General features: G+C 40.2%; 1 protein-coding gene across 3 annotated transcripts; it reads right to left on the bottom strand.

The window, feature by feature from the left end:
• Positions 1–67: 67 nt before the first annotated feature.
• Positions 68–27,484, bottom strand: palm3 (paralemmin 3). Of its 3 annotated transcripts, XM_026359837.1 has the most exons (8): positions 27,026–27,484; positions 10,351–10,403; positions 9,585–9,665; positions 5,970–6,097; positions 4,702–4,774; positions 3,451–3,490; positions 2,902–2,955; positions 68–2,015 (listed from the first exon to the last, which is right to left on the bottom strand). In XM_026359837.1, the coding sequence occupies exons 2-8, from the start codon at positions 10,393–10,395 to the stop codon at positions 997–999; spliced, it is 1,440 nt and encodes a 479-aa protein (XP_026215622.1). In that variant the 5' UTR covers positions 10,396–10,403; positions 27,026–27,484; the 3' UTR covers positions 68–996. The 3 variants fall into 3 exon arrangements, with proteins under 3 accessions (XP_026215622.1, XP_026215623.1, XP_026215624.1); XM_026359838.1 differs by lacking the exons at positions 9,585–9,665; positions 10,351–10,403; positions 27,026–27,484 and adding an exon at positions 6,753–9,571; XM_026359839.1 differs by lacking the exons at positions 9,585–9,665; positions 10,351–10,403; positions 27,026–27,484 and adding an exon at positions 6,793–9,571.
• Between the last annotated feature and the right edge of the window lie 483 nt (positions 27,485–27,967).

Raw genomic sequence — 27,967 nt, 5'->3', positions numbered from 1 at the left:
TGGTTTTGGGACAAATCCGCTGTTTTTTGAACAGAAAGACGAATGGATGAACATCTAGTATGTCAAGCAATGTATCACAAATGTCAGTTTAATCATTAAACCTTGTAGCAATCATTTCAAAGGTGACATCTCAGACACTGAATGCCACACACTTAGTATACAGTATGTACATGCATAAGTGGGGCCAGGAACTCTAGACACCCCTTTCAAAATTGCATTTGATAAAAATACAAAATTCATACTTTTGGGTATTTTAAAATAATTTCTCTCTCATGCTAAAAATATAACCACTTTGTGTTATTAGTGTGCATCTATATATTCAAAATCTGTACTACAGAGTGAATACAATTCTTATGTCTTAGAATAAAATATGTCTAAAAGACCAAAATCAATAAAATAATTCAGCTCTAAAGTCATTACATCAGACCGGTATATTTTATCATTGCCCAAATGTTTAGACTCTTCCAGTTACATCCTCTCATATTTAAAATAAGAATGACACAAAAGATGCAACAATTTAAAATAATACATTTTCTGTTTTTTACTAGCTGCATTTGAAATGTGGGTGATCAGGTGTAGGCTGACTGGCTTGTCAGCTAGCCAAGAAAATTAAATCCATCTCCTTATGTTTTGGTCCACGTTGTGTGATGAGAATTCAAAATCGTATTCCTGTGTAGTGAGCTTCTCAAGGCACTTAAAATGGTAACAAGTCCCATCCAGACCTCCCTTCCCTTTGTGTCGAAGAGAGCTTACTGTATATCTTTTTGGAGAATCAAAGCTCACGAGTGGGATGAGGACGTTTCAAGATGAATATAAAGAATGCCAGCAGGGAATAGTGAAGGGAAGTGATTTAAAAAAAGCATGGGTGCAAAAAAAAAAAAAAAAAAAACTGATGTGAGTGAAGGAGTGAGTTATGACTTGTACAGCAGAAAGACAGAGTGAACAATGCTGGCAGAGTGACAGGAGAGAGAGCAAATTAATATACAGAGAGGGCTATTACATGATGGAGCAGCACTGGCAGGTTTTGCGACTGGGCGTCTTAGTCTCCTCTTCCTGCGTTGTCCCGGGTGGATTGTGGGTCTCTGTGCTGGCTGGGCTGTTACTAGCTGCTGGTGCAGCTTGAGTGTTGTGGGCTTTTGATTGTGACAGAAGGGGTTCCTGCTCTCCCACACCCGCTTCTGTCCTCTGGTTCTCTTGGGCATCAGTTAAGGGCACCTCCTGGAACTGGTCAGGCATTGTGGCAGGGTCTTGGACTTTAATTGCTGCCTCTGCTCCCTCTGGTGACACTGCAGCTTCCACCTCCCCCTCAGCCTCAGGGGAGAGACTGGAGGGTTGTGGCTCAGAGTAGACTGGCACTGAGGCCACTGTAGCATCCTGTGAGGAACTGGCTGTGGTCTGCAGTTGTAGAGAGGCTGAATCTTCCGATTGTTCGTCCTGTCCAGCAGCTTTTGTATCTCCATTTTCAATTACGTTTAGGTCACCCTTCATGTCTCCATCTCCAGTTAGCGGTTGTGCCTCTGTAGTGGGTTCAGTTGCCTCACTCTTCTCTGGCTGTGTGAACATTTCCAGAGTTTCTTCTGCTTTCAGTTCCCCCTCAACAGCCACCTCTTCCTGTTCGTTTTCCGCTTTTAGAAGAGGGTTTTCTTCTGACTGTGTGGTCTCTGGCTGGCCTTCCTGTGGTGTAAGATTCTCAGATACATCATCCCCTTCATCAGTGATGATCACACGTTCTGCTCTCATCACCAATGTCCCTTCTTCTTCTTCCTGATTAATGTTGACATTTAGAACCTGACCTGGTTCTGCCTCAGAAGCACTCAAGCTTAACCCTGGTTCCAACATCATGCTAATGACACCCGGAGGAGTGCAGATTGGTCCGTTGGTGGTGGACTGAGTACTTGGCTTTGAAGCATTGTCATTAGTGTTTACTCCTAAGTCTCCACTACCATTGGTAATGACATCAGCAGTTTCATTTAATGGTGGGTTTTGAATTGTCTTCACTTGATCTTCACTTGTTTCTAAAGAAAAAAAAAAAACAACTCTCAGTAAGGGAAGAAATGTCTGTGCTAATGCATTAATTTGGAGAATTTGAACTGTTTACACATTTAAAAAAGGCTGATTAAAATTGTAATCCATATGCCACACTCTCATTAACAGTGATTATAAGGTGGTGGTATTGTGGTAGTGTAGATGCATCTTGATTGCAGTTTGCTTTGCCAATACATCAGTGCTCAATGTAGCTAATGTGTGTATTATAGTTTATGTATGGAATAATCTTACTGCAGATCATGGAAAAGTGATTCATCAGAAGCTACTAAAGGATAATACTGTATTAACCACAGGTCATAAACTATATACTAACAAGGTACTACAGCACTATTACCTACCAACCTAGGTTGGACAACAAAGCTTTATACTCTGGGTGATTTGAATACAAATAGATGGTTCAGTTTCTACATCAGCAACTTGAGTAACATCTTCACTGAGATGTCCATGTTCATGCTGCCCGATAAAAATGCAAAGAATGCACCTGAGTGCCTATTAGCATAATATATACAGTATATACAAAGGCCTATTCAACGTATGTAAATATTCAGTACAGCATGTATGAAGTTCTGTGAAGTATAGCTATGTCAGAACTGCTCCTTCCTTTATAATGTAAATTAAGATTAATATACACAGTGCATATAGACAAGTACATCTATAGATCCCATGGTCTTGTTGATTCAGTGTAATAGTTTTTAGATAGGAGTTAACAAGAAGAAGACTGTAGAGAAATTTCAGATCCAAAGATGAAATCACGAGACTACAGATGTGATTTAACATGTGCACAATTTGTTTGTGGATGACTGGAGCACTCACTGAGGTCTATCTCAGTATGACATGATTCAGCTCTATACCCACCTGATCCTGCTGCACTGTTTTCTCCATTCTGCACAACATCATCCTGGGCTGTTTCTGAGGCAGAAATAATATTAATTTATAGTGACATTTACAGCATTTTTAAGAAAAAAAAAAAATACACAAATTGGTACACAATGTAGTACACACCATCAAGTATACTACAATCAACAATCAACATGTGCACATCTTAGAATAATTTAGGTTATAATAATATTGATGCACCAGTACGACATCTAAAGACAATGAAACTGGAAAGCATCTAACAAGCTACTTAAAACCACTGCAAGAGCAAGGATAAAAATGTGAAGGAGCTTAAACATTAAACAACTGTAATTAAACTAAACTGATGTAATTAAGTAACCATATCATTGGAAGTGTGCTGTAGTTGCTGACTGACAGGTGGTGGAAGCCAGAACCGAAGTGGTCTGGCGTGGTTTTACTGTGTGAATATTGAACGTCTTCTACACGGTATGGTAAAAGGCACTTTTCTAAAATGTCCACTGTAATTTTAAAATTTTTGTACGAAAAGGTTTGTCTGATCTCCCTTACCTTCTCCAGCCTCTCCGGCCTCTGCCAATTTCACTACCTTCTGTTAGATAAGAGGGACAGGGGAGGAATTAATTTACTGTGACTCAAACTGTGGAACTGTTTGTGCTGTGCTGTCTGAACATCTGGTTTGTTTCAAAAAGGATATTAAAGACAACAAATGAAATGCAAATAATGGAACATCACACAAACTTTAGGAATAGAGATATAATGTTATTACTATGACATATTTTCCCTCATGGTTTCAGCAGGTTTCTATTCTATGTGGACTTTGAATAACTCAGACAAGCACAGACTGAAGTTAGTTGGTTAATGTGTCCACCATGGATGGATGATGAATATGACTGAGAAAGGGTCAAGACTTCTGCCTGGTCACAAGGGGGAGTGGTTGAGCTGAAAACCCCTATCTGACCTATGAAAAGTTGACCCCTTTTAACACAGCTGTGCCAAATCTACTTAACTAAATATGCAATAATAAAAAAAAATGGACAGTGATCAAGTGTGCAGTATGTGAATGTCTGTACTGTTGTTAAAATAAAATGCCCACTTTCAAAAAACCTCGACACACATGCATTTTCACACAAACAAGAAGTAATAAAAAAAAAAAAAACTCTATCTGCATATTTAATTTGCCAGATATTCGCTGTCACTCACTCTCGGTCGAGCCTGTCTAAAGTGCTGTATTTTCACATAGAGGACAAGGTCAAACTTTCAAAGTCTCCACCATCACAGCCAGCATGACTAATCAACAGTAATAGCTATTAAACATGGATTCATCTGTTTGTCTCTAGTTCATTTTAGCTGAAAAAACAAAAACAAAAATATAATATAATGAATATAAGATAGCTATGAAAAACCTTACTAAAAAGAGCCCGGAGGACACAAAAGAACGGGAGGGACTCCTTTGTTCTACAGTAAAGACTTTCAGCGAGGTGAAGTAAACATACTTGTACTTTGGCTGAGGTGAAACAATAATTTCAGAGTGGATCAAGTGCTGATATGTTTATGTAACTGGGCTGCTTACATTCATAAAGTTCCTGCTTTTGAACAAGAGGTGCTACATCAAAGGTACATTAAGAGAGGAAATGCATTATTCATGGCAAAAAGCCACAGACAGAAGTTGTGGGAATTTTTCTGCCTAATGGAAGATGATGGAACTAGCTTGTTTAACACATATTCCAGACCCCTTTTTGTCTACAGAGTAAGTGGGTGTATTTGTGTGTGAGAGTGTATATGTGTATAAAAGTTCCTCACAGTTTGGGCAGCCTCCATCTGGTCCTTTAACTTCTCTTTTTCCTCTGCCAACTGGTGACTCTCTGCCTGCAACCTGAGGCAAACATAGTGTAAATGCACACAACACAAAACAAACTAATATAATCTACACTAAGAACGCCCTGCAAAGCAAGTGCTTTAAAATTTAAAATGTAATGCTTAAATGTTATTATAGTACTATTTTATGAACCCAATCTAAGTAACTCTACTGTATGCACATTTTTTCCCAGAAACGCTATGTTCAAATTTCCCCAGAGGCCATGTACAGTTAGTGTGAGGAGTGTTGTTGGAAAACGAAGCAGAGCTGTGGACCCTGGCAATAATAAGATTGGGATCTTGGACTGTAGTCTTCAGGGAGTTGACAACACTGTCCATTCTGATAAAGAAACGTCTAATCCAGTGTGCAGTGTGTATTGCCCTCTCACTCTCTGTCTCTAAATGTAATACTGGCAGAATAAAAACTAACTTTTCCAAAACATACATGATGTACAACAGCAGCAGAAATTAGAAGAAAACTAAAATATGAAAAGAATGCTGCAACTACACTGCCCTTCTAAAAAAAACAAACAAACAAACAAAAAAAATTCACACACTAATATTATTTGGATCGCCTTTAGCTTTGATTACAGCACTCATTTGCCGTGGCGTCGGTTTGATACGCTCCTGCAATGTCACAACATTTATTCCCGTCCAAAATTTGCTTTAATTTTTCGCCAAGATCTTGCCTCTCTTCTTACCCTGATGCACCCATCACTCTGGAACAGGGTAAAACTGGACTCATCAGACCACTTGACTTTTCTCCATTGGACAGTTCTTACGCCAATTTTAGCAGTTTCAGCAATCTCATTAGATGTTTTCTTTGCTTGATGCATGAATAATTTGACCCTTCTGAAACAGATCTTTTCCACTTCGGCAAAATGTGTCTTCCAACATGGTGGTTTAAGTAATGAGAAGCTACTCACTGCGATCAGTTAGGGTTAAATAACATGTTGCCAGATGAAACATAATTATCCATGCAGTAATTATCCAATGGGAGGCTCTTACCCATTTGCTAAGATAAATCAAGGTGGTGGCAAGTTTTCTTTTTGCAAGGACAGTGTATCAATTATCCATGAAGTTTCAACTATACAAATGCAACAAAGGTGTGACAGGTATCTCATGCTCTGTCTGCTTTGCTGTCTCAGCCACTACAGTATCTGTTTCCTAGTTTTCTAGCTCTAACGTTTTCACACAATCTGGCTATACAGTACTTGTCCATGTGCTGGTCAGTCTCCTGGGCCTCCGAGTCCCACAGAGGGGAACGACGGCTCTGAGCATCCAAGGAGGTGGGAGACAAGGGGGCTCCCTCCATCAACCACTGGTCTCTTAGAGACTTCCTCTGCAATAACAAAGAACAGGGAGTCAACTATGATTAGTATTATTTTGGGGCAATATGGTGTTTTAACTATGAAAACTGTGATTAATATACTCTACACATTTGCAAATTTGTGACATGCACATATGACAGCAACAAAGGGTGATATCTTGAGGGCCACCATATCACCAAGACCTGGTATAGGTGGCACTATTTTCTTGAAAGCTTAAAAAAACAAAACAAAACAAAACAAACTGATAAAAACAGATGAAAAACAAGAAAACACATATCGGCCTTCCGTGTTAGCTATAGCTCAAGATCTAGTTTCTAACTGAATTTTAATTCTACAGTTACAATTTAAAAAACAATAGCGAGTCAGGCTAAAGGTACTGTGACACCAAAATAACATCCAAACTGTCAAAATAGTTAAATAGTCCTATAATGAAACCTGCTACAACAAATTATTTCCAATCACTATTAATCTAGAAGAAGTGGAAAAACATATAAGAGAAATAAAATATAAACTATCAACAGCAGCCCAACAATAAATTAACTGTAACCTAATGTTAGCTAGAATGCTAAATTAGCAGATGTTGCTAATGTTTAGCTAGCAGGCATAGCTAGCCTGGTCAGCACTTAGCATTGTTTCTGATCAGAAAACATGTAAAATTACACACACCTGAAACAATGGTCACAGAGCAGCTATGTAGAATACCTACAGATATGAACCAACAACAGTTTTCTTAAAGTGGATAAAGGACGTGTCTCCGTAGCGTCACAGATGAAGAGATGAAGCTAATAATAGGAGACAGACAACTCCAACTGACCTGTTGCTAGCGGTGGTTGCTACTAGCAACAAAATGTTCAACTGAATAAAAGCTGATTTGATTTGGTGTCTAGCACATTATATTTATACTTTATACTATATTTAAACGTATTTGAGTGTCAAATGGAAAGTATGCACTTTAATGTGCTCCCAAAAAAATGCCCACAATAATGTAGATTCAATTTTAAATGGACACAAAGTGAAAAGAATAAAAATGTCATCCAGCTTTCGGGAGACTCCTTGTGTAACGTTGGGTTCATGTTCTGTCGTTTAATCTGTTTTTACAAGCAGACGCGTGGGGGAAAAACCATTCATGTCAACCTCCCACTTGTAATTACCAGTCTGTATTTCTCCCACTTGGCAGAATGAAATGCAGGAGTAGCAACACAATAGGTTCCCAAATGTCTACAAAACAGCCATCACCAGTCGTTAAAGATAGATCGAATCAATTGATGAAGAAAAAAATGGATTAATATGCTATGTCTCCAATGCCAATTTAACTTAATTAGCTAAAAAGAAACACACACACACACACATATTGCAATGGGGGTCCACAAATACTAAAAACGACACTCATGCAAACTTGTGCATATTTTCTATTTCCTCATCCTCGTCCTTACCTGGTTAAATATCTTACTGCACCATTCTACAAGAAATAGTCATGACCCAGTGAACAACAGCTGCCTGAGGCCACTCACAATTTCCACCTATCACAAGACCAAACCAGGCGCTGGTAAACAACACAGCATCCCTCTAAGCATAATGCTCACTTTAGTAACACCTCATTTTCACTGCTTTCCAACACACAGACCTTTATTAATATTCCAGATCCCCAATGGGCATATAGCACAAATCCTTTTAGAGCTCTGTATGTGTTTGTATATGCAGTAATGAGACATACATCCCACACAAGAGCATACACTTTGGCACATTTCAATTGCAAAACTGACAGCTTCTTAAGCTTAAACTGCACAAGACACTCAGGATTTCATATTGTTCTAAAAAATATGCTGATCCATTCTCTGACCTGCTCTAATTAGTGGTTACCCTATGGATGTGAACATGCACAGGTTATATAATAAATAATATAGTTAGTTTAGGTCTGGGCTGCACAGATAAATACATATATACAGTACACACTATATTGCAATGAAACTGTTACTGTTTCAGGCACATTTTAACTCAACTTTGTCAGTTAAATTCTTAATATTATAAAAAAAATATATCAAAGCTTTCAAGTGTACATACAAAAACAAACTGTGTTACATACTACAGCAATATTAGACAAAGAATCCTGATGATGAAAGTGACATGAAAACATTATGATGACAGTGGTTACAGTGCTATGTGACAGGCTTATCAAACCAAGCCTGCGATTATTTACTCAGTCGTATTTTTATTGCTATTTGCTGCAGAACTGCTCCACAGATTAATACATTTCAAAAAAGGTTTTCAGCTATTCAATACTAACACTACAAAGTCAATCAAAATGAATGGAAACTCTTCAAATGGTTGCAAAATATACATATTTAATACTTGATTGTCATGTTGTAACCAGGAGACTGTTAAGTAGGAGATGCATTTTTTACACCAACATATAACAAAGTCGATATGTCAGGCGTAATAGCACTGGCTGCAGGGTGACATTTGTGGTGCAACCAGTTGACCTTGGTTCAAATGCTTGTTTAAACAAGCATCTGCACTGCTAAAGTCCCCTTGAGTCAGACAGTTATCACTTGCCAGCTCTCCTGACAAGCAGAAATAAACAGTTTAAAGCTTCAGAGTTACTGCTGAGGTCAAAGCATCTGACAACCCATAACCCCCTCCAGTCTATGAACCCATGTTTCCAACATGTAAGTCAGTAGCTACCTACTTAACTAAAAGTATCACAAAACCATCTCTGTGTTTTCTCCTGCAGCGCAGAACAAGCTCTGCTCTGTTCTCCTTTCTGTGCCTTCAGCTAGCTGGACCCAGCCCTCTCTAAACGCCTTTACAGGTCAGGAGCTGTTTTCTGTTTGCAGCCTGCTGCACCCTCCTATCAGATCCTTAAATCTACCCTGCAGTTAGAGTCAATGTCAAAGCTAATGAATGTACTAAAAGCTTTGATGATATCACCTCCTGTGAGAACGCAAGTACTGGAATTATCATTTAAAATTAATACATGAAGCGTGTTGCATCTTGAATTTCTCATAGGTATGAACGCACATACACATGCACATAGTACATGCAAAGATTCCTCTTGCATGACCACAACGGTACACACATGCATACCTCTGTGCTCACAAACATATGTTGCAAAAATTTCACACAATTTGAGGAATGTGCCCCGGGGCTGCGTAACACAGTGGAGTAGGAAGTGGAAACACCAGTCTGGAAATGATGTGAAAACAATAGAGCGGCTCTGTGACAGTGTAAACACTCACATAAACACTGAGCAAAGGAAGGCTTGCTTCTAACCTTGTGAGAGTCTGGCAAAACCACGAGGCATTGAAGGTTTTACAGTTCATCTGTGCGTGTTTGTGTGTGTTAAATGGAAATATATTTGGCGGCAATGTGCTTGCTTACATGGCGGGATGGGACTGCAGAGGGTTTTAGCAGAGTAAAATTAAGGTTGAATGTATGTATGAATATGCGTGTTAATGAATTAGAGACAGGTTCAGATCATCCTGAGTTTGTGTATCAGACCTTGAGCTGCTGCATTCTGAGCCTCTCGTCCTCCATCTCCCTCTTGGCTCTGTCCTGCTCTTCCTGCAGCCGACGCCTCTCCTGAAAGAAGAAAAGTAGGAGGTAGGAGAGGAATTGCAAAAAAAAAAAAAGGAAAGAATAAAAGGATGAATGCAGAAACTGACAGTTTGATAAACTGGGACTGAAAGCAAGAGGGGTACAATTATTCAAAATAAAGAGAGATTAATTGATAAATTCAAGACTCAGGAGTATATGAAAAAGTTGATGTGCAGTAAATTAATAAAAGAAGGGGAGAAGTGGCAGTCAATAAAACATCAGTGGGAAAGAGTAAAACACTGATACCTGGCCAGCCATCTGTCACAAGGACACTGCCACCACAGAAATCAGGTAAACTCTATATCCCATAATGCTCAGAATAGCTGTCCTCATGGCGTCCTGGTGTCGTTTTCACAGGACCAGAATCACCCTGGCTCACCACACTGCACACTCGATAAATTATTTAGGAGTTATGGACAGCTCAGAGAGCACAGCTTCGCTGTTACCCTCTCTAGATGAATCAGAGTTGTAGGCAAATGTTGACTAGTCACCTGGTACCTCACTCACCAGCCTATAACTAATAACATCTGACCAGAACTATTCGAGATCAAGCAACCTGCCTACACAGTGTCAATAATCAGCTGTCACGGTGCTACCTCTGCAGCATTTTTCCTGGCTAAAAACCTGTGTGTGTGTGTGTGTGTGTTTGTGTGTGTGTGCATACACTCACAGCAATGGCCTCTAGTCGCTGTTTGTACTTGTCCGCCTCATCCATCCTGATACCTGTGATGTGCAACAAGACATTAAGACAAGTCAATTGAATCCATACAGTACATTCCCAGACATAAGTAGAAACAGGACGTTTACTGCTTTGAGAAAATGAACTCAGGCCGTTAGTTTAGACGACTCTTTTGCAATTCTCTATTTAGCATTTTCTTCTGTTGTGTTGTCCATTTTATGTTATGTAAGTTCTGTTGTTTTCGTCTTCGCAAGTGCAAAAGCAGTCTGCGATCTAAGAAGAGAATCAAACAGCATATCTGTGTTAGTCCCCAAAACTCCCTGCTACATCAGAGAATACAGAGACAGCTAATGAGTGGTAATTCAAGAACAGAGGTAGGATTTCAGCCTTTGCTATTTATAAAGCATACAAGTATATGCTAGTATAAACCTTCCTCCTCAGCACTCCCACCTACACCAAATATGTTTCCCCCACACTGCCATTAAGCCTTTTGTTTCTGTCATGACATAGCCACAAGTATCGCAGACAAAATAAGCATAGACACTATTTGTTTTCCCCTGCAGCTGACACTAAATGGGACAATATTTGAGTTCCCCAAAACTCAGAAGTATATGAGTATAGACTGGAGTCATACATCGCAATGAGTCAGTAATGACTTCCTGCAACCACGAGCCATAACTCTGTTTTTAAAGAAAAACACTTTAAAGGTTTTGCTTCTAAAGTCAGCTTCTTAGAGAAACAACTCGTTTTTTTGGCCCACAAGTCATTTTGCACAGGGTGAGTTTAGTTTAAAAAAAAAAAACATATTAGACATTTTTAGGTTTTTATACACCAATCAAGTTTCACTTCACTGACAATCCCATGTGGTGTGTAAAGAATTTGATCCAAGACCACAAAAACACATTTAACCACGACCACAAATGAAATCTCACATTGGGTGAGATCACAGTTGCACTGACCCGCTTTCTGTAACGAATGCCACAGTTTGGGAGGTTTTTTTTTTCCCCATCACAATACAATGGCACACTGTTATGTTACAGTTAAAGCTCTGACAGATCAGCCTTCAGCTATATTACTCATTTCTGTAAGGCCTCAGCTCCATCCAGCACTCACACACTCTACAAATAAAGTTCCTCATGTCTTCCCACAATATACAATACAGTAGATCTTTCAGTGCTTTAGTGGGTGTCAGTTATCAGAGTGAGAAACGTCTACCTACAAACACCTGAAAGATTCCTTCGGTGCCCTCTAGGTGTAGGGTGGGTGGTGGGGTCACAGGGGAAACAAGTTCAGATGGATAGATGGATAGATGGATAGATAGATAGATGGAGAATACACCCTTTAAGAGCAACAGAGGTAGCGAGAAAAGAGACAACATCTCATTCTAATTTTGGCAGTGTTTTGAATGACTGGAGGTGCAGTGACAGCTTACAGTATAAGCCTCCGTAGGGAGTGGAGGTTTGTGTCTCATCAGGGCTCCGGGAGAGCGCCTAGAATAGCAGCCAGAGATAAACAAGCAAACACAAACAGAGGCTTTGATGAGGAGGTATTGAGGAGCTCCCCGTAGACACACACTGACTTCGATAATTAGACATGATACAGGAGGGTAGAGACGGGAAGGCTGACAAAGTCAAAAAGTTAAGAGACAGAGAAAGTCAAGATGGCTGGAAGGAAGAGAGGTAGAGGAAGCAAAAACTAGAGGGGAATGAGGTGACAACTAGTGTGAGATATAGATGTCCACAAAAAGGGTGAACCTGTTACACAGAAGAAGGAAAAAAAATATTTTACAGGACAGACAGAAAACAAAAGATTGTTCAAGAAGAGAGAATTTGTAGATTTAATCGGCGCTGCTTCCCGTAAGACCCTGATCATTATCAAGCAAACTTATCTAAGCTAAAGCAATCAAGCATTAACCACAATCTGCTCCCAGCTAAACCAAAGCTTAATGCCGCACTCTCCGTTTGTTTCATTTAAAGGATTACAAGGTAGAAAGCTGTGAACATTTCCAGCGTCACGTGACCTTTTAAATTTACTTCTGCACTTGGGTTCCTTAAACCCTTTTATTCAGATAAAAAAGAAACTTCTAAAAAAAAACAAAAACAGCAAAAGAGAAAGAAAACTCTGACAGACAGATGTGCAACAGAGGTCCTGTTGAGCGCAGCCAACATAAAAAAACAAAATATGGGAAATCCTAATGACAGTAGACACTACAAATCATTCCTACAAGTCAACTCTGTTATTTATCAGGCATTGTCAACATTATAAAACCAATTAGGAGTTTTATTAATGCAAAGGCTTTACTTTAACTATGAATTTTACACCTTAACTGTGAATTTTCACACAACTCCCACAATCCTCTTGTGGTATTTTGAAAGCAACAACCCACAAATGTGCTGTGGGACCCAAGAAACACTGGACTTCATTACTGCGCCCTTGCCTGTGTTAATTCTGTCTTGTTATAACCAATACATCTCAGAACCAATCAGCAGTAGTAAAACACCAATGCGGCACATGGTGATGAACATGGCTCAGCTGCTCCAGTATTTAATTACCGGCACCGGTTCACCTGTCACACCTGCTACTTGCCAGATGACTAAAATGACTGAAGCCTTAGTTCCATTTCATCATTTCTGTTTATAAGGAACTCATTTGTGTCCAGCACAAACACTTGCCAGTTGAGCAAGTCGTAGGCTGCCTGACCTCCATGGCACGATCTCCCACACACACAGATTGTCTTCCAGTTTATATCTCCCAGTCTCTCTCCCTCCCCATTCCCAACTCACACTTAGTCACACAATGGGTGAAGGCGCTACTGTAGGAGCAGAAAGAGGAAGAAGGGAGAGAAGAGAATTGGATTTAGCAGCAAAACAGGCATTTTTCCACATGAAACATGTTGACTTGTCATTGTAAGAAAATGCATGCCTTACTAAAAAAATAGGAAGCTATAAGAGGACACTTAACCTGCTAAATGAAATTCAGCAGCATTGATTTTTTTTTATCATTACACTAGTGCATAACCTGCTGTGAAAAACACCTACATAGTTAATAATGATTGGGAACAATGTTGGTAATCATTGTTTGTTTGGTTCTTTTTCAGGTAAAAATGCCTGTTTCGTCTTCTAAATGTAATAATATACTCCGTTTTCACCTCACATTGACAGCCTTTGGATCTTCCACAAGTAGTAAGACATCGCTTTGACTTCCTAGAAATTGTAAGATTAGCTGATTTTGCAACTAATATGTAATAATATAACTAGAAAGTCCATGGCAGCTTTTCCAATGTGACATCGTTAAATGCTACACTTCTAAAATCTCATGAAAGCAAAGCAGCAGTTTCTCCCAATTAAGAAGTTGAACTAGTGAATCAAGTCAATTATCACAATGGCAGAAGATTAATTTCTTGTCAATTGAATGCCTCTGCTCTAAACTGGTTAATTTGAAGGCTTAACAGAATAATAATAATAGAAGGTTCATAGAAGGTTTATTAAACTGTCTAATAAGTTCTAATAAGTAAGTCTTACTCTAAACTGTCTGCATGGTTTCTTTGCACACATTCCTGCTGCCCCAGTGTATATTTGTCTTCAGTGCATGTGTACATGTTTATATAACAATGTATATTTGCCTAGTGGGGTGCCATGAAGTCTATATGCCGAGTGCTGATGTAGTGACATTAGCTCTGTGGGAACAGATGGAAGAACAGTAGGGTGTCTGGAATGAAAAACTATTAGAATCATTTAGTATCACAGCTCGCTGCTCGTGACTTTCAAAGGCAGTGCGTAACAGAGAGTATGTCGAAAAGGAAATGGGAAGCTTCAGCACTGTTGCTAATCCTACTATTCAAGAAGTTGCTGCTTTTAATTAAAAAGACCAGAAGACAGCTATTTTGGTGTTCAGTGTAGAGCACTGACAGTCCACACCTCCAATGCCTCCTATGGCCTCGTAACTGGCTCAAAGAATATAATGTCAGTGGTGGTATTTAGCAGCTCCTATATACCAAGCTGTCTATTCAAACCACATGTTTCAGAAATGTGGTCACTACATCTCTCACTATGGAATCAGGAATCAGGATCCTACACACCAAACATAGAGTATAAGTCGGCACATTTTTCTAGACTAGATGGTTGTTGACTTTGGCCTCACAGGGATGGACGCTGACTGTCATTCAGCATGAAAGCTGTCAACTTTCAGTCATGAGATTAGACACACTTCAGTCCAGATGCTGCTAGAATGGGATAAGTCAATGACAAAGCATCTCCTTTGGAGAATTTACTTTGCCAGGTTAGATGTTATACTGTAGTCAAGGGTCAAGGACAGAAGACAAATTGTTACTATGATTCTATGGCTAAAGAGTAAGTTGGTCTGGTCAGCACGTTGGTGTAGTGGTTAGCACCCCACAGCGGAAGACATGCATGTCCAAAGACATTAGAATTAATTGATGACTCTAAAATTCCTATACTGTAGGTATGAATGTGGCCGTTAATGGTTGTCTGTCTCTATACAGTTGTAAGAAAGAGCAATTGATGTATTTTCTGTTTTTTGCATAAACTGGTCTCAAAATGTTAACAAACAGTATTTTAAGAGTTTAATCAAACACAAAACAAAAAACACAATATCTTTGTCTTCAAAAAGAACAAAGATACTGTGGCCACCAGCCTTTCAGTCCAATTCAGTCTATTTATATAACAACAGTCATCTAAAGGCACTGCAAGTGTGTATCTTTGTGTTCTTTTTGAACACAAAGATACACCAGACCTTTTACCACCATCAGTTGTAAGAATATAAGATGAAGCGATTCTATGAGGAAGAAGGGTCCAAATTTGCCCCTGAACATTGTGCAGGTCTAATCCACAGCTATAGCGCTTGCCTGAGGTTATTGCCGCCTAAGGTGGTTCAACCAGTTATTAAAACACTTACGTCACTTACTTTTTCCCCTATCGCTCTGCATGTTTAATGGGTGTGTTCAATAAATACATGAAAGCTTATGAGAGGTTCTGTTTTATAAACTCTAAAAGGTTTGTTTATATGTGTGTCAAATTAGATCACATTTCATGACCAAGTTGTGCCAGGAAATTGAAAACTGTTCAACTGTACGTCAGACCTGTGATAGACTGGTGACCTGTTCGAGGTGCAACCTGTCTGTTGCACAGCTGGAACTGACATTAAAAGACCAGAGTCTGTACTTACCCAGCATCTCAGAGTAGGATCATTTAGGAGTATAACTCCTAAGTGGCCAAAAATTCAGTACATGTAATGCATTTTTTATTCTAGTTTTAGGAATAGACGTAAGAGCAATTTATCAACATTCATGACTTAGGAAATCACTCCCATCTCCACCAAAATGTGGAGAAGCTGTGGACGTGTCCTAACTGGTTAGGAGTGGCTAGGTGATGGCGTTCAGGCAGCAGCTGCAGTGCTGTTACATCACTGACCACTGTGCTTTGCTGCACTTTGTGCTCCATTTCTTGGGGAGAGGGGAGACTGAGGAGAGCGATAGTGCTACACGCCATCTTAATGGATTAATCCAACCGGCCTTTCTTTTAAATATTTCCTCTTTTCTTGTACAGTAGTAGTTGGGTGTGCACATAGGACTACACCACATAGCATTCCTCACAGGAGTGCTGATGAGGTGCTGGGGGACTACATTATTAAGTTATTGTATTCTAGCCAGCATACTGGCTATCAGCCTTTCCATTCAATTCAATTCAGTTTATTTATATAGCGCCAAAGCGTAACAAGAATCATCTCAAGGCACTGTAGGGTTTAAGACCTTACAGAATAGAAAAATACAACTATTAAACAGAAAAGCCAACAATCCCCATTGAACAGGGACTAGGCGCCAGTGGAGAGTAAAATTTTATTTTATTTTTTTACCATTAGAGTTTGATGAGGAAATAAAGGGCAATGATACAGTTAATGTCTAATTAGTTCTATCTGAAACATCTCTATAGTGTATGCAAATGCATCATTTACACTGGTAATGTCAACTTTACTTTACAATATTTTTGAAAGAAATATTAAATATTCGTTTAATAAGTGATATCCGGTTGAAGACAAGAAGAGAAGCAGAAGAACGAGTGCATAATGTAAGCACACAAAACTATAACCATTCATTGTTTTATTCATTTCTAATGCCTGTATCAGTGGTTCTTTGCTGGAATCATATTTTATATTAAATCTCCATGTCCCATTAACCTTTTTCTATTCAGCACTGATGGATTTTCAACTCCTTTCACTCCCTGGAAATAGTAGAGCACTAGAGCGCAGCAGATGAACTGCAGAAGTGAAAAGTATAGAATTGGAGCAGAAAGGGGAAGTGAAGCAAAAAGTTTTTTTTTTTTTTTAAATGCACGGCTATTTACATAGACTGGGACTAAAGAATTTTTCAAGTTTCTATCTGGACAGATTCACATTTCCAGGCATGTGAAATGAAGAGAGACAGGGAGAGGGCATTTCAAGGCCACTGTAAGTCGAAAATATCCTTCTGCTCCGGTGTTTGGGAACAGGAAAGGCACAAACATCACTGTCCTCCAGACGATTAGAGGCAGAACACGCAATCGCAAAAACCCTGATCTCTGAACTCGTGCATCCTCTGCTGCTGTCACCAGCCACTGCTCAGGAACAGCCTGACTTGAACAGAGAGCCAACTAATTGCAAAACAAATTCCTAGATAGGACTTCAATCGGAGACGGGGCAATCAAAGAGGCAATCGAGCTCTAGCTTGAGGGATGGACAGAGTGAATTGTTGTAAAGTGCTTTTTCATCAGCTATTGATTTTCAGTTGCTTTACAGACTCTGCAGCAGAAATTGTATTACTGGAGATGGATATCCTGCTTATCTAGATAGAAATAAATCTGACGCACAGTGGGAGGGTGTGTGTGTGCTTGCGTGTGTGTAGGTGGTATGGGTGGAATCTGTGTTGCTTGGATGGTGCTGCAGCTGCACAGCCAAGTTCCTCTGATTGACAGTCCAGGTCGGGGGAATGAAAACATCGCATTCCACTTGTGTGTGTGCATCCGTAAAGAGAGAATGTGCAATACGTGTGTGCCTCTCCCATCTTAGAGTAGACTTTAGAGCGTGTCGGGGATTATCTAAATCAACAATATACATCACAGATTTGCTCCACTCCACAGGTACAGTAGGAACGTGTGCACTTCAAAGCTTCCAAGACGTCATTGACCTACTAATTTCGCATTCGTCAGCGTATTCATTTTGCAGATACATACAGAGAAGCGTGCTCGCAGAAATTATCACAACAAAGCAAACGCACTTGAGAGCATCACGAGCATCACTGTAAGTGAATATCAAAAGACATCTTCCAACAGTGATTGGACTAAAGCAAGTTCAATTCACTGACAATGTGACTAAATCATGTTGAGAGAGGATGAAACAATAGCACCTCAAAAGAGCAAATGCCTTTGCTCTCGCTGTATCTCTACATTACACAGCCGTAAAAAGGACTGAGGAGGCTCCGCAATGATCTGTCAGGTACCACAAACAGGAAGTAGTGTTTAAGCACAAAGATTGTCTGAACCAAATTAACCAGGTTAGGTGTAAAGTTCCCAAAGGTAAAATATGATTACCTTCGCTAGGTTTGTCTTACTGTGCCTACTGACACAGTCTGTGCTGTTACTGTGCCCAGTTTGTACAGATATCATCTCTTTAGCCAAACACACAGATGGTTGACATATAACTTATTTCTGTCTCTGATTGCATGCTGCTTGATATCACCCTCTCAGTGGTTCTCTGTGTGCGCAAGCGTCTGATCACTAGCCATGTTAAAATTACCATCTGCTGCGCACGTTTAAAATATTAAGTCTGGAAGGATTTGGGGTGAGAAAACCAGCTCCACAGATATTAAGTCGAGCAGCAGATCAAAAGTGACAGCATGGTGAGGCCTTTGTAAAAAAAAAAAAAAAAAAAAAAAGAAAAACTGTCATCCACTCATCAAATCAGCAAAGGGGCTTCAAAGATTAACACAGTCATCTGGAACATACATATGTATGGTGAAGCTAAAGAATAATGCACTATGCAGCTTTAATGAGTCATCTTGGCTGAGATATATTGTATAATTAACATGCCGGATTACGTTCTTAATCTGCCAGTGAAGTCACATTGTTGCATTAGTCTAACTGTGATCTTTTTCTAGTTGTGTAGGTGCCAATCACTTAAATCACACGACCAGTCATCTGGTTCAGCTGCTGAACTGCAATGAACAACACACGATCACTCCTCTCGTGCAAGAAGACACGTGTTATTATGTAAAATAACCCCATTACAACCGGAACTCAGTGTGGGGAGACCGGAGTAACCTGTTTATTGACATTTATTTGATAACATTACAGGTAATTTACCTCAGGAGCTACCGCTCCTTTTGTTAAAGGGTGTGACTTACCAGTTTTAAATTACTAGATATGTATGTTCTCCAATGAAGCATGGAAGCAACAGCATCATTTGCTATGTTTAACACACATGGCATATATATATATATATATATATATATATATATATATATATATATATATATATATATATATATATATATATATATATGTTGCTGCTTAAATAAACAGAAATTGTTAATGATGAACTGATTGTTAATTGTCGTAATGTGGCCAAACATAAATGTCTGTGTATCAAATATAATAAGTAATTTAAGTTTACAACTTTTCAAGTAATACTTTTCTGTATTTAATCAATTTAATTGTCAGAACACAAAAATGTATTTTTAGTAGTTATGTATTTTGTAAAAATGTTATTGCAACATCAGATAGTGTGGTTGCACAGGAACCAAGCAGCTGCTTAAGCAGCAGAGCAAATAAGTGAGCCACTTTTAAAGTCATTTTTATTTTGACATACTTGGTTTATCGCTATGAGGAAGTTGTTGTTGGGCAGATGCAAGATGATGACACTACTATGGGGTTGGGCAGTGTAAACCTTTCTTTGTGCTTATATTTGTATTTGCCTTTGTTTTTCCTTTATATTTCACATAGCTTGTTTTTCTTTCATTTACAGTTCTCTGGTTTTCATGTTGACTCTTTCTTTTTATCAACAAATTCAGTCTTCACAGGTAAAACACGAGGCTAAAACCACAAGCGACTTCTTGTTTGAAATTCGATCTCACAGGACACATCTGGGTATGAAGAAACGCCAACGTCAGCCATCGTTGTTTAATGTATCTAGGTGTAGATAGCAATAAATAGGACCCGAATTACTGATCTTTTGTCTCATATCTGTTTTTGGTTTTTATAAAATATCTTTATAAATATCATGGTAACAGTTTCCGGCCTCAGGGAGAGTTTTCACCATGAAGCACTGGAAAACACTGTAAATGTAATACATGACCTTCATGGAAACACTGGGTATCAACTGCTACACAGTATTAACCTGAATTAATTTGTGGTGTTTTGGCATTCACGAGTACTATCTACGTCTTTATCTCATTATGCTGTGCATAGACAGGTACACAGATAAAAGGAGAACAACCAGTTTTTAAAGCCTGAGGTGGTTTGCACTGAGTTTGTGCCGTTATGCATTGCAGATGAGTGAAGATTACAGGCTAGGTGAAGCTTCTTGGAAATGAGAGACAGTCTGACCAATTCACTAACTTAAGGTCTTGAGGGACTTATTTCAATATGCTGCACTGGAAAAACTGTGCCCATGAGACACATGACATATACTGTGGATTTATGTCTCAAGCAGGGTACATGTATTAGTCATTTTCAGGAAGTTTTAATTTCAACAGAAAAAGACAAACAAAAGAGGAGTATCTGTTCAAACAAAGCCCAGCATGAGCACTTGGACTGGCACGAGATTAAGTCCTCATAACCCGCCTCTGACTAAGAGCAGAGTTAATGAAAGAGGCGAACGCCATAAAATGGAAAACCTTGCAAGCAAGCGGAAAGGTTAAAACAAAATTAAACAAAAAAACAAACAAACTATGAACTGTGGGAAGTGGTGTGAAGAGGGGGATCAGGGTTTGGGACACCTGTTCTGACAAGCTCTGACAAGACACTTAAAGTTGTGACACAACATTCTGCCTGCATCTCAGTGACACACATCAAGTTCACACTGAGGCACCTTAAATATATGTGACAGCCTCCATTTTATCAGCGCCTCCCAGGCAGACCCACGCACAGTGGCTTCACAAGAATCAAAGTGTGACAGTCACTTCAATGACCGTGGCCCACCTACAGTTACAATGTGGTGCCATCTCCCCAAAAAGACCGAAAAGTGGGAGATTTCATGATCAGATTATTAATTATTGCATATCATCAGCTGATACGTTGACAAGAAGGAAGGCTTTGAGAAAACGTGACTAGACTCGGTTCCGCTCATGACAAAAATGTGAAAGTTCATGTGCAGGTTTTCGACCAACAATGGCACTTCAGAGGCAAAGTGCACGAGCAGAATGCCACTGAAATAGAGCAATCTTTTTCAGCTCAAAGTGGCGCTGCCTCCCCAGCTCAATGACGCACACTGTCACTGTGGATCTTCATTGAAGCGGCTGGCTGCAGGTCAGTCGTTCATGCCGCTTTGTGGTTTAATCACTCACTATGCTGTGCATTAGGAACAGGTTCAACTGTGTTAATGGAAAACAGGTTGACAGGTGGCATTTCCCCAGTAAAAACTAATTACAATAAACCAAGAGTGTGAATTGGCTTAAAAACGAATTATTTAGTGAAGTCGCCTTGTTTGGCAACTCATTTGTTCACTGCAATACTTTGAAAAGATTTGGTCTCTTTTTTACTAAAAAATATTGTTGGATCAGTTCCCTGGCTCTTTATGTAAACAGACAAAAATTCTTGTTGATAACGGTTCCCTTTGCACTTCGACCAAACGTGTGTAAGACGTGTTTTGGCTTGTTTCAGCGATTTGTCTGTCTTTGTACACAGGATTAGTGTGTGAATATGCCTGTGTGTGTGTGTGCGTGTATGTGTGTGTGTGTGTGTGTGTGTGTGTGAAACAGGTTTGGAGAGGAATGCAGGACTGGTGTAATCCGGTCTCAGCTCATTTTCACTATTGTCATGAAGTCAAAAGCCTGCAGCCCTGTGCGCCGCTGGGCCTTGTAGCTCAGTCACGATTACACACATCAGTCACATAACACACTGCAGCCTGTAGTAAATCAGAAACAAATCAAACCAGCACAACATTCAAAGATAACAATAAAATGAGATGTGTTATTAACACATCTGTTGGCGCATTATAATCACATCTCAACACTAATGATTCAACCTATTTTTTATTTTCAAATAACTTTGAGGTCTCTCTCAAAGTTACTCACTGCCAGCTGATGAGGCTTTGCAATGTCCAGACACCGAGTTTGTGTAAATCTATTCAAGGGTGTTGAGTCACCTTGTAAATGTCTAGTCAGGCAACATAATGTTTAACTTTCCTTCTCTCTCTCTCTCTCATGTTCACTGTGGACAAACAAACTCAACTCCAGCCTGCCGTTACAGAAATTACAGACATCACACTGATCCTTCAAAACACAGCTGTTCATGATCCTGGAGATTGTAGTTATGAAGCCGGTGGAGGATGAATTACACATCAAAATGACTGGTTAAATGTGATTTTAAGAAATGTAAATTGCAGCAGTGATGACACTGATGAGTAATGATTTACTGTAGGGGCCATGATGGAAATCCCATTGGATGCAAAGTAACCTAAACGCTATCTGAGTCAGCTCCACAATGATTTGACCTCACCTCTGTGAGCTAGATCTCCCTTTAATCCTCCTATCTATAAAGGCAGATCACTTATCGTGCTCAAGCCTTTAAAAAACAAGTCATTTACCTCATTATGCTCTGATTCCTCTGTTCTTCTTCTCTAAGCAGTTCTCCTCGTTTTTATATCCAATCCTCTCCAGTTTTTAATGAAACGATGCTTTTTAAGGATACACTATTATTATGTTGTGTACTTTTATGAATGTTTCTGAGATATTTGGTAAAGGTTCAAATGAACTAGCACTATTTCTCTCACATTCATTTAAAGGCCTTGGATGGCTCTCAGGAACCAGCACTATAGGGTTTCAATAACTATTGAGTGAAGTGCGTTTTACAGCACAGTGGTTGAACCAGGGTCAACAAGCTTCCTCTCTCTACAGCAACATAACGTGTGCTTTAGGTTTTAGTCGACACTCTGAGGTTATAAACACATCGAATAGAGTGAAGATGCACTGCCTTGACTTGGGCATCTACATAACATGAGCTGCCCACACCCAGCCACTGGAGAACTGCCAATGACAAGGGACAGAGGGCATTTTGCAAGTCACAGATACAGAATGAGGCCGAGTGCAAAACTAATTATCTGATGTAGGAACAGCAAAACATCTCCATCATGGCCTGAATGCCTGGTGTACAGCTACGGCGTGTCCACTGGATTTAGTCTACTTAAGGTGAAGTCGAAGTATCAACACGTCATGCACTTATTACTAGAAATCAAACAAAGTCACAGTGCAAATAACATTCAGACTGCACTTAAAAGCAGCAAGTGTGCCACAGACTGCACTATATATAGACAAGTAGGTTACAGCAACAGAAAACGCCACGCACACCGTCTGACAAGGCCACGGTAGGGACCACTGCTCATCCTTATGTACTGCTTTTAATGTGTGATTGACAAATTCATTAATTAGATAGGCCGGAGAGAGTGGCAGCTTGTGCTGATGGAGCTGCAGTGTTGAACAGTGCAGAGGCAAAGACTGGCATATTTAGTGTAACTAAATGCCAGGCAAAAAGCATTCCTGTAAGCAGCACAAGATGTTTCATGCCTCCGATGATAAAAAATATTGTATATGTGGCAACCATGACTCAGGACAAAGACAGGCTTGAGTGGGGGGTGTAGACCTGTGTAATTCAGCATCAGGTGACTTTCTACCAAATGAGATTTGAACTGGCAGTGACAAGACTTTTTTTTTTCCCAATTACTGGACAATAGCATCACATATTGGCATCAGCTTTGGAAGGATTTGTAATATTAAAAACAGCTTACTGGCGTCACTAGACTGGGACAACACTTCCACTTCTGCCACTACCACTCACACACCAAAAAAATGCGAGTCTTAGTTGGACCAATAATTACTGGTTCGTTGTGTTCAATCAATTTCATGTATTAAAAAAAATATCCCATTTATAATGTGGACTTATTCTCTGCCAGAGCCACATATCAGTAAACAAACATCATTCAGGTAATTATTGCCTGCAGAGGGATTCTTCTGTATCCTCTACAGTTACCTAGACACTACAACTACTGTACTAAACATAGCCAGGTGTGTTTGTTTTTCCTGCGACATGTTGAGGTTGTGTTATTTATGATGTCTTCTATCATTACTACGTTATTTTATCAATTATTTGCAAATTTCATCTACAGAGAACAGTGAACAATGCCCCTCTGTTGCTCAAATTAATCAACTGTTTCAGTTTTAGTATAGATGCTTATCAGAAATGCCAGGAAAGACAATGGTGCTGAGTTAACGTTTGACATGTGTTTGTATAGGATATCATGATTTTGAAAAGTTTTCCTAACGTACACACACTTACATACATCAACGAACAGAAAAGAGGTTCCTTAATGGACACGGTGATATCCGACTAGACCAAACCCGTGAGAAAGGTGCAGTAAGAAGTGCACATCTTAGCCTGACAGAGACGACTCACATCTTTCCTCAGACCATTACCTTCACGACGACAACACATTAAGCAACTGTCTAATCCCTGTCTGCTTGATTAGTACTGTACACCGCTGCTGGGGTCAAATGAAGGGCACGTGTGTTGTGCGCAAAAAGGCATAAGGTAAAACTCAAGATGGTAAATATTTTTTTCCGTCATCCTCCCTCTCACTAACCCCATTCACCAACTGCCAGCGAAGATACAGAATGATGTAAAACACCATCTGAAGACCATCGTCTGTGTCTAAACAAGACACAAAGCCAACATAAAAAAATAATATAAGATAAACAAAAGTCTGTGTCCCAGTTCCAGCATCTGAGCTATGACAGGACTAACACGGCAACATAAAGCAGGTGAGCTCACCGGGCTGTATTTATCATCTATTTGTATTTGAATGTTGAAAATGAACTTATCAGACTTCACATTAATCACCTGATTAAAGGAGCACTCTACCTATTTTACACATGAATATTTTGTTTACTCGTCAATGATAAACGATAAAGCAGTCGTATAAACGTCCTCGGCGTTCTCGAGAGCCTCTCTAAACTCATCAGGACTACCTTCACTTGGACTTAAGGATAACAGATCTTTCACAGAAAGATTTCCAGTCTGAGAAACTCAACAGCGAGGCTCTAATGAAAGGGCTACCTAGCTGCAATGTGCTGGGTGAAGTGGAGGACGTAGAATTGTAGATTTCAGCTCTCTCAGCCTCTGGTGTACTTCTTTTGTCACGTCCCCAGGTTGTGCAATCATTAGCAGAATACACCTTTAAAATAGAAACCATAGCTGAGTTTCCTCCGCAATTTGTGCTAAGGTTGTTCCCCTGGGAACAAACCATTATTTATCACTCCTATTGTTTCTCCCTTGAATGACGATATCTCGCTACCAGAAAAAGATTTGAAAAAAAAAAAAAAAAAAACTGTCTGTGTGGCCATTGTCTTAGGGATGTGTTGTTTCCAGGTGAACCATCTTTGTGTACGCTTTGCCGTCTCAATCTAATCTTCTGTGTAGTCACAATAATAACAGCCTGAAGCACTGCATGTTTGTGCAAATAGTAAGTCAGAGCAGTGGCAACATGGCATTAAGAGCGAGAACACAGGGCAGAACTCTGAAACTTTGACATTGTAAGGTAATGTGCATTAATCAGGCAATGCTCCACAGAGTGTACTGTAAATAGGAACAGGCCAAACCCATGTCAACAGCTTAGCTGAAATCTGTAAACGTACCAACGGTCACAGATGAGCCGGTTTGTGATTACAGTGAGAGAGAGATGGGAGAGTCTGATGGACAGATATGCTGAGAGATATGCCGGGTGTGATGTGGCAGTAGAAACGTGAGGACGCTGGCCGCAGCAGGAATTTCCCTTCTGCTGACAATTCCTCCATCAGGCGGTTTCCCAAGCAAAGAAGTGGCACATTTTATCATTTCCAGCTACTCCTTCTTTGGCCGCCTCCTCTTTATCTGCCGGTTTTTTAATCTCCCTGCGCCTTGTCAGAGTCTGACTGTCTCCTGCTCTTTTCAACACGATTTGAGAAGATAAAGCTCTCGCTGATTGGTGGTGGTGCTGACGACCACACGGTTTCTCCTGCCCTTTTATCTGTCTTTAGCAGCTATCTCGCCCACTCTACCCTCCTCTCTCTTCCTCTTTGTACGTTTGAGTAGATTTCTGCAGATTCGTATCTAAACCAAACTGCTTCGCTGGAGACTGGCACATCGACCTGGGCTCTCTCTCTGCTGCATTTCATATGCAACAAAGATAAAACTTTTCAGCTGAATGGCAACAAACAGGCTCACAGATAAGGCGGAGAAATGACTTTTTGTTACCTAGAATCTGTCCTTCGTTCTCCGTGCACAAGCACTTTTGTTACACATGAAATATCTTATTTGATTGTTTCACCAAAGAGGTATGGGGGCCGCACTACACTCAAGATAGCAATGTTATGATGTCACGGTTACTTCAATACAACCGCCAAAAGACTGAAGTGTTTGTCTGATGGTGTCAGCAACTAATTTCACAACTTCTCATTTCTGTAGGAGACGGATACTTATTGTATCAACATAAAACAACAGTGCTGATCAATAAATCAAATGACATCTGTGGCTGCCGTGACACTTATACTTCCTCTTTGAAACCTCAGACATAAGCATGTTTGTTAACAAGCCTTCTAAGAAACTAACTCCTGCCTGAAAGTTGCCTCAAGGCCTCAGTTCTTCAGCCTGACAGAGAAAAAGAGCCACATCAGGAGCTCCTGCTGCGATCTGTGCTTGTAAATCAGTAGGCCATGCCCCAGCCAGTGTTTGTGTGATGGGTTGCAAATGCGAAAGTAACTTAAATCAACCTATAGCACACATCTGACGTAGCTGTGGTTAAAAGTGATGATGCAGCTGTGCGCTTTGTCCTAAAGTAGGTGAGTCAGAATAAAAACAAACGTGCGGTTAATCTGAAATGGAGATCAGCTCTGCACTGTGGGTGTGTTGGCTGGTGAGACGCAGCTGCAACATCAGCTACAAGTGTCAAAGGATAGCCTTGCTGTCTTCACCACTGCATCACCAAATTGTTGTAAATGACTTGCAGGCATGATGCTTACTGTCATCACACTGCTGTACAACCTTTGCAGAAAACTGATGCAGCTGTATAGTTTGCACCAGGCAACACACACATCATGGTAAATCTGTTAAGATAAAATCTACCATAACTATTGTGAAGGGGCCTGAGTGGTGGCAACTGTTTACATCAAAGTGCAAAATCCATCCCTACTCAGGACTTTAAAGAGCCAAAGAGAGGCTCATAAGCAGCCAAGTGGCGTCTCACAGCGTTTGTAGTCTTTGTTTTTCAATGGTTAACAGAGGTCAGACAAGTCAACAGCTGCTGCTGCTGCTGCTGTCCAACTCTGGCTGGGCTCACTTCCACCACTTGGCCCAGTTTCAAAAGGTGTTAACCGATCACGTCCACTAAACTAAACTTAGTTCAAATACACAAAAGCTCGAAATGCGCTTACCTGCTCAAATATGGAGAACTGATATTAATGTCCAATGTGCCAGGGGAGGAAAACGAAACCGAGTAGAAACGTGAGGACGGTGGCCACACGACAAAACAGCAATAATAATAATAATAATAAAAAAAAGAAAACAGTCCAGTCCAGCTGAATGAATTAACGTTATGTGGCAGTGAGGGGAGTCAAACCCGACGCAGACTTCCTCCTGTGGCTGCGCACCTGAGTGGCCCTGCGCGCTCAGCTGGCTCCGAAACAACCCCAAACTCTTCACGTCGACACCGGACGCTGTTCGTGTATCCAAACTTTTTTTTTTCGAAAAAGGCTCGCAAAGTGGGTTTTTCCGATGAAAAGTCGGCGAAAGAACGAGGCGAGACGGTCCCGGAAAAGCCGCTCTCACCGCGTCCCTTCGTGTCTCGACGCGTCAGGGGAGGAATGGAGTGGCTCTGTCCGGTGGTTACCTGACTCCAGTCATTACCGTGAGGCCGGCCCTCCAGACAGCAGCAGCAGCAGCAGCAGCAGCAGCAGCAGCCTCATGTTTCCTGTTGCTTTTGCATGACTGCAGAACAGAGAAACTGCTTTTTTTCTACAAGGGGACAGGTTGAACCATGACAGGCCATCTGGTGTCTGAAACCATAGCTGTAGGGGAAATAAAGGTACCTAGTGAAAACTCTATTCAAAAAATATTCAAAAAGCATGAAGTAGACTTTTAGTAATGCTGTTTTTTTGCATCTACCTTTTAATTAAATTAAACCATCACTCTCCCTGCCGTCATATGTGCAAAGCTTATTTGCCATCCAATTATTTTTAATAGAGGATATTGAACTTAATGTAGTTTGTAAGCGCAAATACTTTTTTTCCACTATAAAACCTGCTCACGGTGCTGCTGCTACTGCAAACATCACAGTTTTCATCACTACCGTTCAGGCTACTGGGTGCAAAATTATT

This window comes from Anabas testudineus, chromosome 1 (genome assembly GCF_900324465.2).
Source record: "Anabas testudineus chromosome 1, fAnaTes1.2, whole genome shotgun sequence".
NCBI lineage: Eukaryota > Metazoa > Chordata > Actinopteri > Anabantiformes > Anabantidae > Anabas > Anabas testudineus.
The sequence above is the reverse complement of the archived record's forward strand: the minus strand, read 5'-3'. Positions and strand labels throughout refer to the sequence as shown.